Below are 15,696 nucleotides of genomic sequence, written 5' to 3' on the forward strand. Positions count from 1 at the left end.
AAAATGAAATGTCTCGAAAGGTTAAATAAAGGTTAAATAAAGGTTAAATAAAGGTAAAAAATAAAATAAAAACATTTCAATGCCGGCTCTGGGACTTTGTGGGGGTTATTAAGTCTCTTGCTCAACAACATGTGATTGATGGTACATGGTATCAGAGAGAAGCCTCCCAGTGTCGATACCACATTACACACATTATTTATATGTACGTAGAGATGCCGCCAATTGTTGGTAATGGAAATTTAGTTCAAAGTAATGCAAAAGTCATGACATTGCACAGTCAGTTTATACATTTTTTGTTGTTGTATGTAACCCCAGTGGGAATTAAACCCACAAAACCTGACGTTGCTGGCTCAAGTCTAACCAACTGAGCCCACAAAGGACCACTGACTTGGGAAGGGTATAGTACAGGGGGTATTCCTGGAGAGCTTTCCCAGTTCAGATTTTTGCTCCAAAGCTAATCTAACCAATGTGATTCTACTAATCAGATGTGTTAACAGGTTTGGTGGCTCCTGCTATTAGTAAACTAATTCCACCGTGACACCATTTGTCCTTTGTGTGGTGCACCAGAAAGACGATACTCCTATTTGTCATCCAGTCTTATTCTGGGTCTCAACCATTCTCAATCCCATTTTTCTAGTTGAGTGGGTTCTCTTACCTAATCTGATTTCCTTCCTGTCCTGCAGTAGTAAAGCACATTGTGTCTCAGTAGTAAAGCACGTTGTGTGCTGTTAATGTCCTGCAGTGGTAAAGCACGTTGTGTGCTGTTAATGTCCTGCAGTGGTAAAGCACATTGTGTGCTGTTAATGTCCTGCAGTGGTAAAGCACGTTGTGTGCTGTTAATGTCCTGCAGTGGTAAAGCACGTTGTGTGCTGTTAATGTCCTGCAGTGGTAAAGCACATTGTGTGTTGTTAATGTCCTGCAGTGGTAAAGCATGCTGTGTCTCTCTCTCTCTCTTAATGTCCTGCAGTTGTAAAGCACGTTGTGTGTTGTCTTTCAGACCAACTGCTGCTGAGCTGCTGAAACACAAATTCTTCACGAAAGCAAAGGTAAAGCCCATGTATATATCTGTAGGGGACAGGAACATTTACAAGATGCATGCTGTTAACAGAGGGGGGAGATAATACAAACCATGTGGTCGTCCATGTGCTTTTTAATCTCTCGGTCTCCCTCTGTCTCGCAGAATAATGAATACTTGGAAGAGAAGCTGCTTCAGAAGGGTCCATCGATAGGAGACCGATCCAAACGGGTACGACGACAACCCCTTGATGTGTATAGTGGACTCCACATGACGCTCAGATCTGCTGTACTCTATTGCTGTTCTATATTAACGTTGTGTCATTTTTGCATCCCCCTGGACAGCCCCCTCCTTCGTTATGTCACTAGTGGAGGTCGTAGAGGAATCTGTACATACAGTACCAGTCAAATGTTTGGACACACCTACACATTCCAGGGTTTTTATTTTATTTTTTTACTATTTTCTACATTGTAGAATAATAATGTTGACATCAAAACTATGAAATAACACATGTGGAATCATGTAGTTGTCATCAAGGCAAAAAGACTGGCTACTTTGAAGAATCTAAAAGATATGTTTATATATTTAATACTTCTTTTTTTCTGGTGACAACATGACAACATGTGTGTTAATTCATAGTTTTGATGTCTTCACTATTATTCTACAATGTAGACGGCACTGAAGCTTCAGTGTGAAACATCAAGCTCTGTTGCCATATACACAGACGCAATCAAACACTACATAGACGCAATCAAACACTACATAGACGCAATCAAACACTACATAGACGCAATCAAACACTACATAGACGCTATCAAACACTACATAGACGCTATCAAACACTACATAGACGCTATCAAACACTACATAGACGCTATCAAACACTACATAGACGCTATCAAACACTACATAGACGCTATCAAACACTACATAGACGCTATCAAACACTACATAGACGCTATCAAACACTACATAGACGCTATCAAACACTACATAGACGCTATCAAACACTACATAGACGCTATCAAACACTACATAGACGCTATCAAACACTACATAGACGCTATCAAACACTACATAGACGCTATCAAACACTACATAGACGCTATCAAACACTACATACTACATAGACGCTATCAAACACTACATAGACGCTATCAAACACTACGTAGACGCTATCAAACACTACGTAGACGCTATCAAACACTACGTAGACGCTATCAAACACTACGTAGACGCTATCAAACACTACGTAGACGCTATCAAACACTACGTAGACGCTATCAAACACTACGTAGACGCTATCAAACACTACATAGACGCTATCAAACACTACATAGACGCTATAGACGCTATCAAACACTACGTAGGCGCTATCAAACGCTACGTAGACGCTATCAAACGCTACGTAGACGCTATCAAACGCTACGTAGACGCTATCAAACGCTACGTAGGCGCTATCAAACGCTACGTAGGCGCTATCAAACGCTACGTAGGCGCTATCAAACGCTACGTAGGCGCTATCAAACGCTACGTAGGCGCTATCAAACGCTACGTAGGCGCTATCAAACGCTACGTAGGCGCTATCAAACGCTACGTAGGCGCTATCAAACGCTACGTAGGCGCTATCAAACGCTACGTAGGCGCTATCAAACGCTACGTAGGCGCTATCAAACGCTACGTAGGCGCTATCAAACACTACGTAGACGCAATCAAACACTACGTAGACACTACAGGGGGAAATATATGAGTTATTCAAGTTTCCAGGGATTAATATTAGTGTGAGCTAAAAGATACATGTTTTAGATGGATTAAAAAATATTTTTTTTAATTTAACCTTTTATTTAACTAGGCAAGTCAGTTTACAATGACAGCCTAGGAACAGTGGGTTGTTCAGGAGCAGAACAACAGATTTTTTACCTTGTCAGCTCAGGGATTCGATCCAGCAACCTTTCGGTTACTGACCCAACGCTGTAACCACTAGACTACCTGCCGGCCCTTGTGTAATGTATCTATATAGTGTTTGTTTCACTGTATGATCCTAACCAGAAAGGCAGTTTGTCAGCTTAGTACTTAGCCATTTATAATATCCTTGTAGCCTATAATGTATCTAAAAAAGCATTTGTCTCTGTGTGCAGGCGCTTAACCCGACAACCAGTCTGTGTCCAATCTGCTCAGTGCTTGTGCTGCGGCTGGGCAGGCCTGTGTAGTTTCAGAATAAAGAAGTGTGTGCTGTAACGTAGAGCACATCTTAATGATTCAGCAGCACTAGCTAACACACGGGTCCTGAAACGCAGGCAGTCATGCAGATGGTGAGCATTACATCACAAACTAAGACTAGGGTTTGCGTTAGTAGTCTCAGCTTTTATATTTTATTTCACCTATTATTTAACCAGGTAGGCCAGTTAAGAACAAGTTTCTCATTTACAACCGCAACCTGGCCAAGATAAAGCAAAGCAGTGCGACACAAACAACAACAAGAGTTACACATTGGAATAAACTAACATACAGTCAATAATATAGTAGACTTTTTTTTCTTTCTCTCCTATGTACAGTGTGTGCAAATGAGGCTTACTGTATAGGAGGAGGGAAATGGTCCACAATGGGTTTGTTTGGTTTGCCTGTTTTTATGTGGTGAGGTTGAGGGAATGGTCACCTGTTTTTGGTTTTAGTTTTTTTTCCCTCAAAATGCCATGCTGAAGACTTGGTGTGTTACTGTTTGTTTGTGGTGACATTAATTCAGGTGCGTCGCGTGCCTGGTTCCAGTGGTCGTCTCCATAAGACCGAGGACGGGGAGTGGGAGTGGAGTGATGACGAGTTGGACATGGAGAGTGAAGAGGGCCAGGCTGCTGTGGCAGCTCTACGGGTGAGACTACCTTACCCCTCGCTAGCCTGACCTGGCTTTAAATACGAGCTCAAATACTTACAGGGATGTTTATATATATGCCATTTAGCAGACACTTTTATCCAAAGCGACTTACAGTCATGTGTGCATACATTCTACGTATGGGTGGTCCCGGGAATCGAACCCACTACCCTGGCGTTACAAGCGCCATGCTCTACCAACTGTGCTACATAAGGACCATGTTTACCCCCGGACACTGATTGTTCAGCCTAGTCCTGGGCTACAAAGTTTCCTCAATGGAGATTCTGTATCTGAAGTTGGTTTTTTTTTTAGTCTAGGACTAGGGTTAATCTGTGTCCGGGGAACTGGCCCCCCTTAGGGTTTTCTCTAGCCTGCCCGGAGTGGGTTGTGCTTTTGATACTATTCTATTGGTGTCACTGTTCCTTGACAAGCTTAATCAAGCCCAGGTAAAGTATTTCCAAATGATTTGAAGTCGTATTTGAACCCAGGTCTCCAAGCTGTAGTCTTACTATATAGCCCTGTAGTGGTTCAATACCACCTGGGACTCAATCAACCAACTCAGCAATCAGATGTTCAATCAAACCTGTTACTATGTGTGTGTGTGTGTGTTGGGGGGGATATAATGAATTGTGTGTTCTTCTGATGTCTGTTAATCTTTGTCGTATTCCATTCTAGTCTCCCAGAGTGAAAGATGGCTGCATCGAGGTAAGGCCCTGGTGTTGGTAGGAAAGCAGAACACCTCAAAACGTGTCACCTGTCTTCATTGCTGAAACGATAGGGGCTTTTAGTTGTGCATGAAATTTGCATGAAATTTGAATTAGCAGAATTAATGCCAAATGCCTTGATCGAAGTCTGCTCCCCCCACCCCAAAAAAATGTGTATGTTAAATGTAGTTGATGACGTAACACTTTACTGAAGGCATACAGGTATAATGCACTATGGCGCGTTCATAATGCATTATAAGACTTGTCATAAGTATCTACAGCCATGTTCACACTGCACTTAGCTTACAGTCTCCTTGGGTTAAGTGAATGCAGTGTGAAAAAGGCCTTTTTCCCTTTGAAATCATTTAGCTGATGCTCTTATCCAGAGCATTCATCTTAAGGTAACTAGGTAAGACGACCACATTCGCATTTAAATGGTTATTGAATCTCTTCCTGATACAGTAGGAGTTTATCTTTCTCTGGTTCTCCTCAGATTTTCCCTCCAGAGGATGGATCGCCCAGTCTGCTCCGTCCAGGAGGGGCAGGGCAGGACAAGGACAAGCCAGACGAGGCCACCCTGATCCAGGGGGACGTTCCAGCCCAGGACCCCGCTGCCGCCTCCACCACCAAAGTCCCCATCAGCCTGGTGTTGAGGTTGAGGTATGTATCATTTGGTGCAGGGGTCTTCAACCCCTGGTCTATGGACCGATGCTGGTCCATGGGGGTGTTTACTGACCAATTCCTCCGATGCTTCACTGATATGACAGTGATTCAGTCCGGTCCCCAAGTGCTAGTTTTAATTTGTGGTCCTCCAGGGCGTCTGTCCCTGGAACGCATTGGAGGGAGGGCCGTAGCTCGTCTGTCCCTGGAACGCATTGGAGGGAGGGCCGTAGCTCGTCTGTCCCTGGAACGCATTGGGGGGAGGGCCGTAGCTCGTCTGTCCCTGGAACGCATTGGGGGGAGGGCCGTAGCTCGTCTGTCCCTGGAACGCATTGGGGAGGGCCGTAGCTCGTCTGTCCCTGGAACGCATTGGGGGAGGGCCGTAGCTCGTCTGTCCCTGGAACGCATTGGGGGAGGGCCGTCCCTGGAGCTCGTCTGTCCCTGGAGCGCATTGGGGGAGGGCCGTAGCTCGTCTGTCCCTGGAGCGCATTGGGGGGAGGGCCGTAACTCGTCTGTCCCTGGAACGCATTGGGGGAGGGCCGTAGCTCGTCTGTCCCTGGAGCGCATTGGGGGAGGGCCGTAGCGCCCTGTCTGTCCCTGGAGCGCATTGGGGGAGGGCCGTAGCTCGTCTGTCCCTGGAGCGCATTGGGGGAGGGCCGTTGGGGCTCGTCTGTCCCTGGAGCGCATTGGGGGAGGGCCGTAGCTCGTCTGTCCCTGGAACGCATTGGGGGGAGGGCCGTAGCTCGTCTGTCCCTGGAACGCATTGGGGGGAGGGCCGTAGCTCGTCTGTCCCTGGAACGCATTGGGGGGAGGGCCGTAGCTCGTCTGTCCCTGGAACGCATTGGGGGAGGCCGTAGCTCGTCTGTCCCTGGAACGCATTGGGGGAGGGCCGTAGCTCGTCTGTCCCTGGAACGCATTGGAGGGAGGGCCGTAGCTCGTCTGTCCCTGGAACGCATTGGAGGGAGGGCCGTAGCTCGTCTGTCCCTGGAACGCATTGGAGGGAGGGCCGTAGCTCGTCTGTCCCTGGAACACATTGTTTTTAGAAAAACGGACCTAGTGGATGTTTCCCATGCTTTTTCTATTATACCACACAGTTATGTCACATACCTTAACGTTCTAATAACCAATTCTAACTTTCCTCTCGCAGAAACTTGAAGAAAGAACTGAATGACATTCGTTTTGAGTTTATGCCTGGAAGAGGTAGGTGTTTTGTGTTTGTTTTTTAAAAAGTTTTTATTTTATTTTTTTAAACATCACCAGGTTGTATTCTGCTCTTATGTTGAACCAGAGTCAAGAGGGGGACGTTGTCTTTTTTTATTGTACGCTTGTGTCAACAATCCTCTCTCTTGCTTTCTCTCGCTTCTGTCTCTCTCGATTCAATTCTAGGCGCTTTATTGGCATGGGAAACATATGTTTACATTGCCAAAGCAAGTGAAATGGATAATAAAGCCAAAGTTAAATAAACAAAAAATGAACTGTAAACATTACTCTCTCTCTCTCTCTCTCTCTCAGACTCAGCTGATGGAGTTTCTCAGGAGTTAGTTTCAGCAGGACTGGTGGATGGGAAAGACTTAGTGGTCGGTGAGTGAGAAACCTAGGATAAGTCATACAAAGGCCACCATTGTTCAGAGTTTCGGGCAGAGATGGCTGAAATGATGGCGTTTTCTCAATGACTCCTCAGTAACTCCTGCTTTCATCTTCTGGGTTCTTTCCAGTTGCTGCCAATTTGCAGAAGATTGTTGATGATCCTCTCAACAATAAAAATGTCACTTTCAAACTGGTAAGTTAGCTAAACCCTCCATTGTCCTATGGAAATAACTCTATACCCTGAGAATACTGAGAATAAAAATTTTAAAAAATTCTGTTCTCCTTTTCTCCTCTCAGGCATCTGGCATAGATGAGTCCGAGATCCCTGATGATGTCAAGCTGATGGGTTTCGCTCAGCTCAGCATCAGTTAACTCAACGGTCTTTCATCAAAGAACAACAACAACAACAGCAGTATTGTGGAGCAGTGTAGTTCTAATTTCCAAGATGCCACTACTGCCAAGGAAGAAGAGCTGCGTTGGTCCACCTGTAGGGAGGGTTCTTTTCTTTACTGAACTCTGCTGTGTTAGTTAAAATGGACGGGGCTATGAGAACGGGACCAGCGCAACAGTAAAACAACAACAAGTTAGAACGGGAAATCACATTATGAAAGAGTTTTATAGCAGGACCGATCCACAACGTGTATCTGGGAGGGAGGACGACTTCGCAATCAACGATGTCATCATCGACTTATAATTTTTTTTTATTATTTTTTAAAAATTAATAAACAAACAACAAACCATTTTCTTAGTTAGTGTTGTACAATCCAAAAGCATTATATAATACAATGTAACTCCTGCCAGTTCTGGGAGTGGTAACAACAACATAAATGCCTTTTTATCGACCGTGCCACTGAACCAACTGAGTGTTGTGTGTGTGTGTGTGTGTAGAGGCCTCCGCTATTGGATTATATACTGTATACTGCCTCTCAAATGGACACCTATTGCCTACATCGTGCACTATTTATGGGCTCCAGTCAAAAGTAGTGCACTATGTAGGGAACGGGGGGGGGTTGCATTTGGGACGTGGACATGGTATATTAGGCAGTGTAAAGGAGCGGGGGGGGTCTTAGTAAGGATCTATTACAGTGTGGATCTATGTAGTAGAGGGATATTGAATGGCTTGAGTTCACTTGATCATATGATTGATGTTACACTGTAGGGGCCCTTAGTCACACACAGTTTAAACCCCTTATTACACCATGACTAGCCAGTTTTCTCATGGCATTTCTCTTCGTGTATATCATAACATAAGTTGACGTAAGCTTTCTTAGCTGTCTCATTCGCTTTCTTGAGTGTGTCTGTTGGTTATAACCTCTCATAGGGGTATCAAAAGTTGACATTAGCTGTCGTAAGTTAACTGTTGACATCAGCTGTTATAACCTCTCATTGCTGTATCATTAGTTCAGGTTACCCCAGACAGACAGACTTCGTTGCTCTAACGTGGAAGGGGGTCTGTTCAGGAGGGAGAAATGTTACAGGGCATAGTGAAATGTTCAGATGTAAAAAAAAAAATATAAAAAAATGTATAGTGTAGAACAGACAGGATTGCCTGTCCTATAGATTCAGGAGTCGGTGTCTGCTCTATTCGTTACATTTCTATGTGCAAACCTTCTGGACCGTGAATCCAGTGTTTTTAATACGTGAAGGTAAAACAATACCTTACTGAGACCTTGATAATTATGGTCTTGGGAGTGACTATGCAACTTTGTCTCTGTAATGTCCAGTACCAGCGGTTCACTCTGGCCACTGGACCGCTGTCCTCTCGCTAGCTAGCTGTCATCACTCTGGCCACTGGACCGCTGTCCTCTCGCTAGCTAGCTGTCATCACTCTGGCCACTGGACCGCTGTCCTCTCGCTAGCTAGCTGTCATCACTCTGGCCACTGGACCGCTGTCCTCTTGCTAGCTAGCTGTCATCATTAAGGCCACTGGACCTCTGTACTCTCGCTAGCTAGCTGTCATCACTGGCCACTGGACCTCTGTCCTCTCGCTAGCTAGCTGTCATCACTATGGCCACTGGACCGCTGTTCTCTCGCTAGCTAGCTGTCATCACTATGGCCACTGGACCGCTGTTCTCTCGCTAGCTAGCTGTCATCACTATGGCCACTGGACCGCTGTTCTCTCGCTAGCTAGCTGTCATCACTATGGCCACTGGACCGCTGTTCTCTCGCTAGCTAGCTGTCATCACTATGGCCACTGGACCGCTGTTCTCTCGCTAGCTAGCTGTCATCACTATGGCCACTGGACCGCTGTTCTCTCGCTAGCTAGCTGTCATCACTATGGCCACTGGACCGCTGTTCTCTCGCTAGCTAGCTGTCATCACTATGGCCACTGGACCGCTGTTCTCTCGCTAGCTAGCTGTCATCACTATGGCCACTGGACCGCTGTTCTCTCGCTAGCTAGCTGTCATCACTATGGCCACTGGACCGCTGTTCTCTCGCTAGCTAGCTGTCATCACTATGGCCACTGGACCGCTGTTCTCTCGCTAGCTAGCTGTCATCACTATGGCCACTGGACCGCTGTTCTCTCGCTAGCTAGCTGTCATCACTATGGCCACTGGACCGCTGTTCTCTCGCTAGCTAGCTGTCATCACTATGGCCACTGGACCGCTGTTCTCTCGCTAGCTAGCTGTCATCACTGGCCACTGGCCACTGGACTGTCATCACTATGGCCACTGTTCTCTCGCTAGCTAGCTGTCATCACTATGGCCACTGGACCGCTGTTCTCTCGCTAGCTAGCTGTCATCACTCTGGCCACTGGACCGCTGTTCTCTCGCTAGCTAGCTGTCATCACTATGGCCACTGGACCGCTGTTCTCTCGCTAGCTAGCTGTCATCATTGTCTCTTCTATCAATAGCTAGCTATTTGTCATCATTATGTCTCTTATCTCACTAGCTAGCTGTCATCATTATGTCTCTATAGACATTAATGTCCGTTCCGTCATCGTAAATGGACAAAATAATGTGTCGTCCAATCCATCCACTCACCTGAAAGTCACCGCTAGCTAGCTGTCACTTGTCCTTCTATCAATAGCTCTATTTGTCATTGTATGTTGGTTGGTTGGACAAAATAATGTGTTGGACAATCCATCCACTCACCTGAAAGTCACCGACTGTAGCCACTCCCACTTCACATTGTATGTTGGTTGGTTGGCAGTGTTGGACAAGCTACTATGAAAGTCACCGACTGTAGCCACTCCCACTTCACATTGTATGTTGGTTGGTTGGCAGTGTTGGTTGGTTGGCAGTGTTGGTTGGTTGGCAGTGTTGGTTGGACAGTGTTGGACAAGCTACTATGAAAATATAGTTTACCAATTACTTCACGTTGGAAGAAGTTAAGCTACACTAAAGTTACCCTTTTAAGGAAAACACAGCTTAACAAAAGTTACTTAGGAGAAAGTAGTTTACTACAAACTTTGTGGAAAAATATATGAATCTGAAATGGCAAACTACAAATTAAACAAAAAGTTTAAGAATTAGGTAGGTCTGATTCTGAAAAAGAAAGCATATTCATGCCTACTTAACACATTTTAACTTTGTTGCAACAACAAAAAAACAGTAGTGTGTAGTTAGCTACAACACTACTGAAAACACTACCAAGATTTGAATTTTAATTAAACTACTGGCAAGCTACTGCAAAATGTAATTAAATGACTAGTTGAACTAAAAATTTGAAAATGTAGTTCACAACTCCCTAACACGGTTGGTTGGTGTGTGATGTGCATTTGCTGGTTCAGGTACTGTTTTGTAATTTGGTCTATTTAGCAGATGATGTATTTCAAAAAGGTACGTACATTTTTATATAGGGAACTGATGATGGATGACCCACCATGCACTGTCAGTCACACGCCCTCCCAAAGGTATGTTTGTGAGTAGGAGCAAAGCAAAACATTGACTGTTTCTGGAGTACATTTCTAAGACTGAAGAAAGGCTCTTATTGTACATATGATTACATCAGAAAAATAACTGGTATACTTGATCAGCTCACCCAGTCTATAAGTTAAAATAATTAACCTACAGCGAGTTGTTTTTGTTTTCCTTTTGTATTGAGTTTTCCCACTGTTGGCCTTCTGTTAGATATTCATCACTAATTCCAAGTTATGTTGCTAATCATGCCACATCTGATTTGCTAAATTGGCACCTTTAAAAAAAAATATATATATATATATATGATTATTAAGATAGCTGCGTATTTTATTTCAAAAGGCTTGTGATCTGGCTGACATTCTATGATTTTGTTGTCATGGTGATATTTTAATATGCAATTTGTATTTTTCGAATCACTGAAACCGTTCCAATTTAGAGTTGGTTTCCTGTAGTAAGTCTCACAAACTGGAAGGATGTTCCTCAACAAATGTAAATGTAGGTCTAGCTAACAAACACAGCAAAATGACAACTGACACCTTTCCCACTAGTGTGTGATATGCTGCTTTCAGACTGAGCAATAATGTTGAAGAAAGTTAGCCTGGGTGCCAGTTTCTTTGTGCCATCATCCCAAATCCCTGTCACTCATTGTCATGGAAAACAATGCAATTGGCAAGAGAATAAACAGATTTGCGACACCCAGGCGAGAAGAAAGTGTGAGCTGATAGCAAAATGTCTCTTTCCCCTCTGTATTGTGATACCAATTGGAAAGCCACTGTTGTCAGGTAGATATCTGTCACAAGGCAAACTCTTTTGAATGATGAGTATTTATTATAACACTCACTTGGAATTTAATGAACTTTATGATTTTTTGGGGGGAAGTTGGTTTTACTTGAAACCAATGCATATATTTTCAATGTTGTGTATCGTCACAAAACGTGCACGTGATCAAAATCAAGCGTGTTGATTATTTGACGAATGTTATTTGTGAAACCTTTTAGAAATTAAATTCCAAAACTTGATGTCATGAATTAAAAGCCCTTTGATTCTGCAATGTTGTAAATGTGTGGTTAAAAGAAAATTGCCATCACACACAAACATGAGAAAAAAAAATCTTGTCAAATATTATTTCTAAAAACTGGTGAATAGGCAAATAAAATCACATTTTTTTTTAATCAAGTCCCAATACATTTTTTTTTTGGTTTAAAATTTAAAAAATAAATCAAATGAATTTCCAAGAACCTGCATAAAACAATGTGACTCTGGGTCAAGGCACAACGGTAGCCTGCGTCCCTCTGTTGCTAACCTAACGCTTCCTTCCCTGCGCTTTCCTTTGCGCTATAAACACGTGACCGCCCGCTTGACAACATATAAACCGGTTTGCGCAAAGGATCCAATTAATTGGCAACATTTCAAACTGTGGATGAGTTTGTACCAGAATCTCAATCCGTTACACTGTTTTTTTTTCTTTCTTGATCATGTGACCTGACCCGTAACTAGTTACACGCTGTAACTAGTTACACGCTGTAACTAGTTACACGCTGTAACTAGTTACACGCTGTATCATCCAGCCTTCAAACCGTGTGGAGGATTTTGTATGAAAAAAAAAAAATGTTTTGTGTGCAAATATATTAAAAATAATATCACAATATCACAACTTTGGCAGCGATTATAGCCTCAAGTCTTCTTGGGTATGACACTACATGCTTGGCACACCTGTATTTGGGGAGTTTCTCCCAGTCTTTTCTGCAGAGCCTCAAGTTGGTTGGGGAGCATCGCTGAACCCGATGTTCAAGTCCGGGCTCAAGGACATTCGGGTTCAAGTCTGGGCTCTGGCTGGGCCACTCAAGGACATTGAGAGACTTGCTCGTAAGCCACTCCTGCATTGTCTTGGCGGTGTGCCTAATGTCATTGTCCTGTTGGAAGGTGAACCTTCTCCCCAGTCTGAGGTCTTCAGCGCTCTGGAGCAGGTATTCATCAAGGATCTCTCTGTACTTTGCTCTGTTCTTCTTTCCCTCGATCCTTACTAGTCTCCTAGTCCCTGCCGCTGTAAAACTGCCACAGCATGATGCTGCCACTACCATGCTTCACCGAAGGGATTGTGTCAGGTTTCTTCCAGACGTGACACTTGGCATTCAGGACAAAGAGTTCCATCTTGGTTTCATCAGACCAGAGAATCTTGTTTCTCATGGTCAGAGTCCTTTAGGTGCCTTTTGGCAAACTCCAAGTGGGCTATCGTGCCTTAATTTGGATGGGCTTCCATTTGGCCACTTTACCATAAAGGCCTGATTGGTGGAGTGCTGCAGAGATGGTTGTCCTTGTGGAAGGTTCTCCCATCTCCACAGAGGAACTCTGGAGAACTGTTAGAGTGACCACCAGGTTCTTGTTCACCTCCCTGACCAACGCCCTTCTCCCCCACTTGCTCAGTTTGGCTGGGCGGCCAGCTCTAGGAAGAGTCTTGGTTGTTCTAAACTTCTTCCATTTAAGAATGATGAAGGCCACTGTGTTCTTCGGGACCTTCAATGCTACAGAAATATTTCGGTACCATTCCCCAGTTCTGTGCCTCTACACAATCCTGTCTCGGAGCTCTACGAACAATTCCTTTTAACCTCATGGCTTGGTTTTTGCTCTGAAATGCAATGTCAACTGTGGGAATTTACAGAACCAGTCAAGAATTTGGACAGACCTACTCAATATTTTTTCTTTATTTTTTACTGTTTTCTACATTGTAGAATAGTTGTGAAGACATCAAATCTATGGAATAACACATGGAATCATGTAGCAACCAAAAAAGTGTTAGACAGGTCTATCTGTGTTCAATACAGGGATGAAAACAAAGGAGCGCTACTTTTCATGTCTTGCGCAACTCTCAACAGTGTTACCCAGTTCCTAGTTGGCCTACTTCTTCATTGCACAAAGGAATAACCTCAACCAAATTCCAAAGACTGGTGACATCCAGTGGAAGCAGTAGGAACTGAAAACCAGTTCCTGAACAGACAGAGACCTAAAAAAATAAAATCTGAACGGTTAGTCCTCTGGGTTTTGCCTGCTACATAAATTCTGTTATACTCACAGATATGATTCGAACCGTTTTAGAAATGTCAGTGTTTTCTATCCAAATATATGAATAATATGCATATCTTATATTCTTGGCATGAGTAGCAGGAAGTTGAATTTGGGCACGCTATTTATCCAAAAGTGAAAATTCTGCCCCCTAGCCCCAAGAGGTACTCCACCAACGAAACTTGATCATCAAATTTTAAAATGTTCAGGAGAGAATTCCAAGACCACGGAGTTAAGTAACTTAACTATTTCTACCATGACCTGTTCTGATTTTTGGTACTTTCAGAAGCAAAGGAGAATGGGACCGTAATTTATATTTATTTACCAACCGGACTATAAAAAGAACAGAGATAAAATGGCATTTTACCCAACATGGCCTTATAAATCAGTGTATATCCGTGTTTAAGCTTTAAGCAAAGTCAATGACGACCAGCCAACAGCGTTGTAGAGATCACAATGATGTGTTAGACGTTTTTGATTTGTAATGAACCTGAGGGCCGCATGATACACTGAATCAAGTCCTCTCAGGATAGTGGTTGAGGCCTGCATATATATAACATCACTAAAATCTAAAACCGCCAGCTCCTTCCTGGACACAAAAGAAAAACAAGCCTTATGCCGGTAATAAAAAACTATTCTCAGCTTGAGCTTCCTTATCAAGTTCTCTACATGCACGGTGAAGCTCAGTTTATCATCAACCCACACACCCAAATATATGTACACTTTAACTTGCTCTATAGTATGTCCAGCCAATGTAGCAATGGCATGATTAGTAACATGCCTGGCATTTGAAAATACCATGCCTTTTGTTTTACCCGAATTTAGAATCAGCTTTAAATCATACAGATTCTGTTGTATGATGTGAAATGCTCTTTGGGCATTTTCAAAAGTGAAAGATAAACTACAACCACTTGAATAAAGAACAGTATCATCTGCATAAAAATGAACACCTGCTTTTTCAATAAGATCCCCAATGTTGTTGATATACAAAATAAACAACAGAACCTTGCGGAACACCTGAGCACACCTCTATGGACTCAGATTTACAACCATCCGCCATTACACATTGTGTACGATTTGATAGGTAATTTATAAATCAATCTAGAGCATGACCAGTAATTCCACAACATTTTAACCTTTGCACTAACACAGCATGGTATGGTCCATGGTGTCAAAAGCCTTCGACAAATCAATAGACATTTGTGTTATTCCATAGTTTTGGTGTCTTCACTATTATTCTACAATGTAGAAAATGTTTTAAAAGAAAGGGAAAAACCATTGAATGAGTTGGTGTCCAAACTGTAATTGCTGTAAAAGTTGGCTCTGCAAAGTATTGACTTTGGGGGGGTGAATAGTTATGCACGCTCAAGTTGTCTGTATTTTTTGTCTTATTTCTTGTTTGTTTACCCAATAAAAAAAAATGTTGCATCTTCAAAGTGGTAGGCATGTTGTGTAAATCAAATGATTACAACCCCCCAAAAAAAAAAATCTATTTTAATTTCAGGTTGCTAGGCAACAAAATAGGAAAAATGACAAAGGGGGTGAATTATTTCGCCAGTCACTGGACTTGACTGGGAATACAGAGCTGCATCTGTTGGTCACATATATTGTTTTTTTTCTTTGGGGGAGGGGGGGCATTTTTGTATGTTTTTCTTTACTTATCCCATGAACAGGGCCCAAAGGCTGCAAAGTGTTTATTGAAGTAAGTCAATAAAATGTTATGTACTGGTCTATTCAGCACCCACCTGTTAAGTTTTACAATGTCTTGAAATGTTGAAAGGACACCTAGGGTTGAATTCAGATCTGTGTTGTTGATCAATAGCATAGTGTAAAAGTTAACTTCAAATCAGACCATACGAATCAATCATATTTGTTTGTCACATACATCGAATACAACAGGTGCAGACATTACCATGAAATGCTTACTTACAAGCCCTTAAC

General features: G+C 43.1%; 1 protein-coding gene across 1 annotated transcript in view; it reads left to right on the forward strand.

Moving 5' to 3' along the window:
- Positions 1-7,679, forward strand: part of LOC118373809 (serine/threonine-protein kinase OSR1-like) — a 29,639-nt gene extending 21,960 nt beyond the window's left edge. The window contains exons 9-17 of the mRNA XM_052476009.1: positions 998-1,046; positions 1,181-1,246; positions 3,759-3,881; positions 4,557-4,586; positions 5,079-5,245; positions 6,393-6,445; positions 6,758-6,826; positions 6,961-7,025; positions 7,130-7,679. Coding sequence (XP_052331969.1) covers positions 998-1,046; positions 1,181-1,246; positions 3,759-3,881; positions 4,557-4,586; positions 5,079-5,245; positions 6,393-6,445; positions 6,758-6,826; positions 6,961-7,025; positions 7,130-7,204 — 697 coding nt within the window. The 3' untranslated portion in view covers positions 7,205-7,679. The remainder of the gene's footprint in view (positions 1-997; positions 1,047-1,180; positions 1,247-3,758; positions 3,882-4,556; positions 4,587-5,078; positions 5,246-6,392; positions 6,446-6,757; positions 6,827-6,960; positions 7,026-7,129) is intronic.
- The last annotated feature ends 8,017 nt before the right edge of the window (positions 7,680-15,696 follow it).

The sequence above is a fragment of the Oncorhynchus keta genome, chromosome 23, assembly GCF_023373465.1.
Source record: "Oncorhynchus keta strain PuntledgeMale-10-30-2019 chromosome 23, Oket_V2, whole genome shotgun sequence".
Lineage (NCBI taxonomy): Eukaryota > Metazoa > Chordata > Actinopteri > Salmoniformes > Salmonidae > Oncorhynchus > Oncorhynchus keta.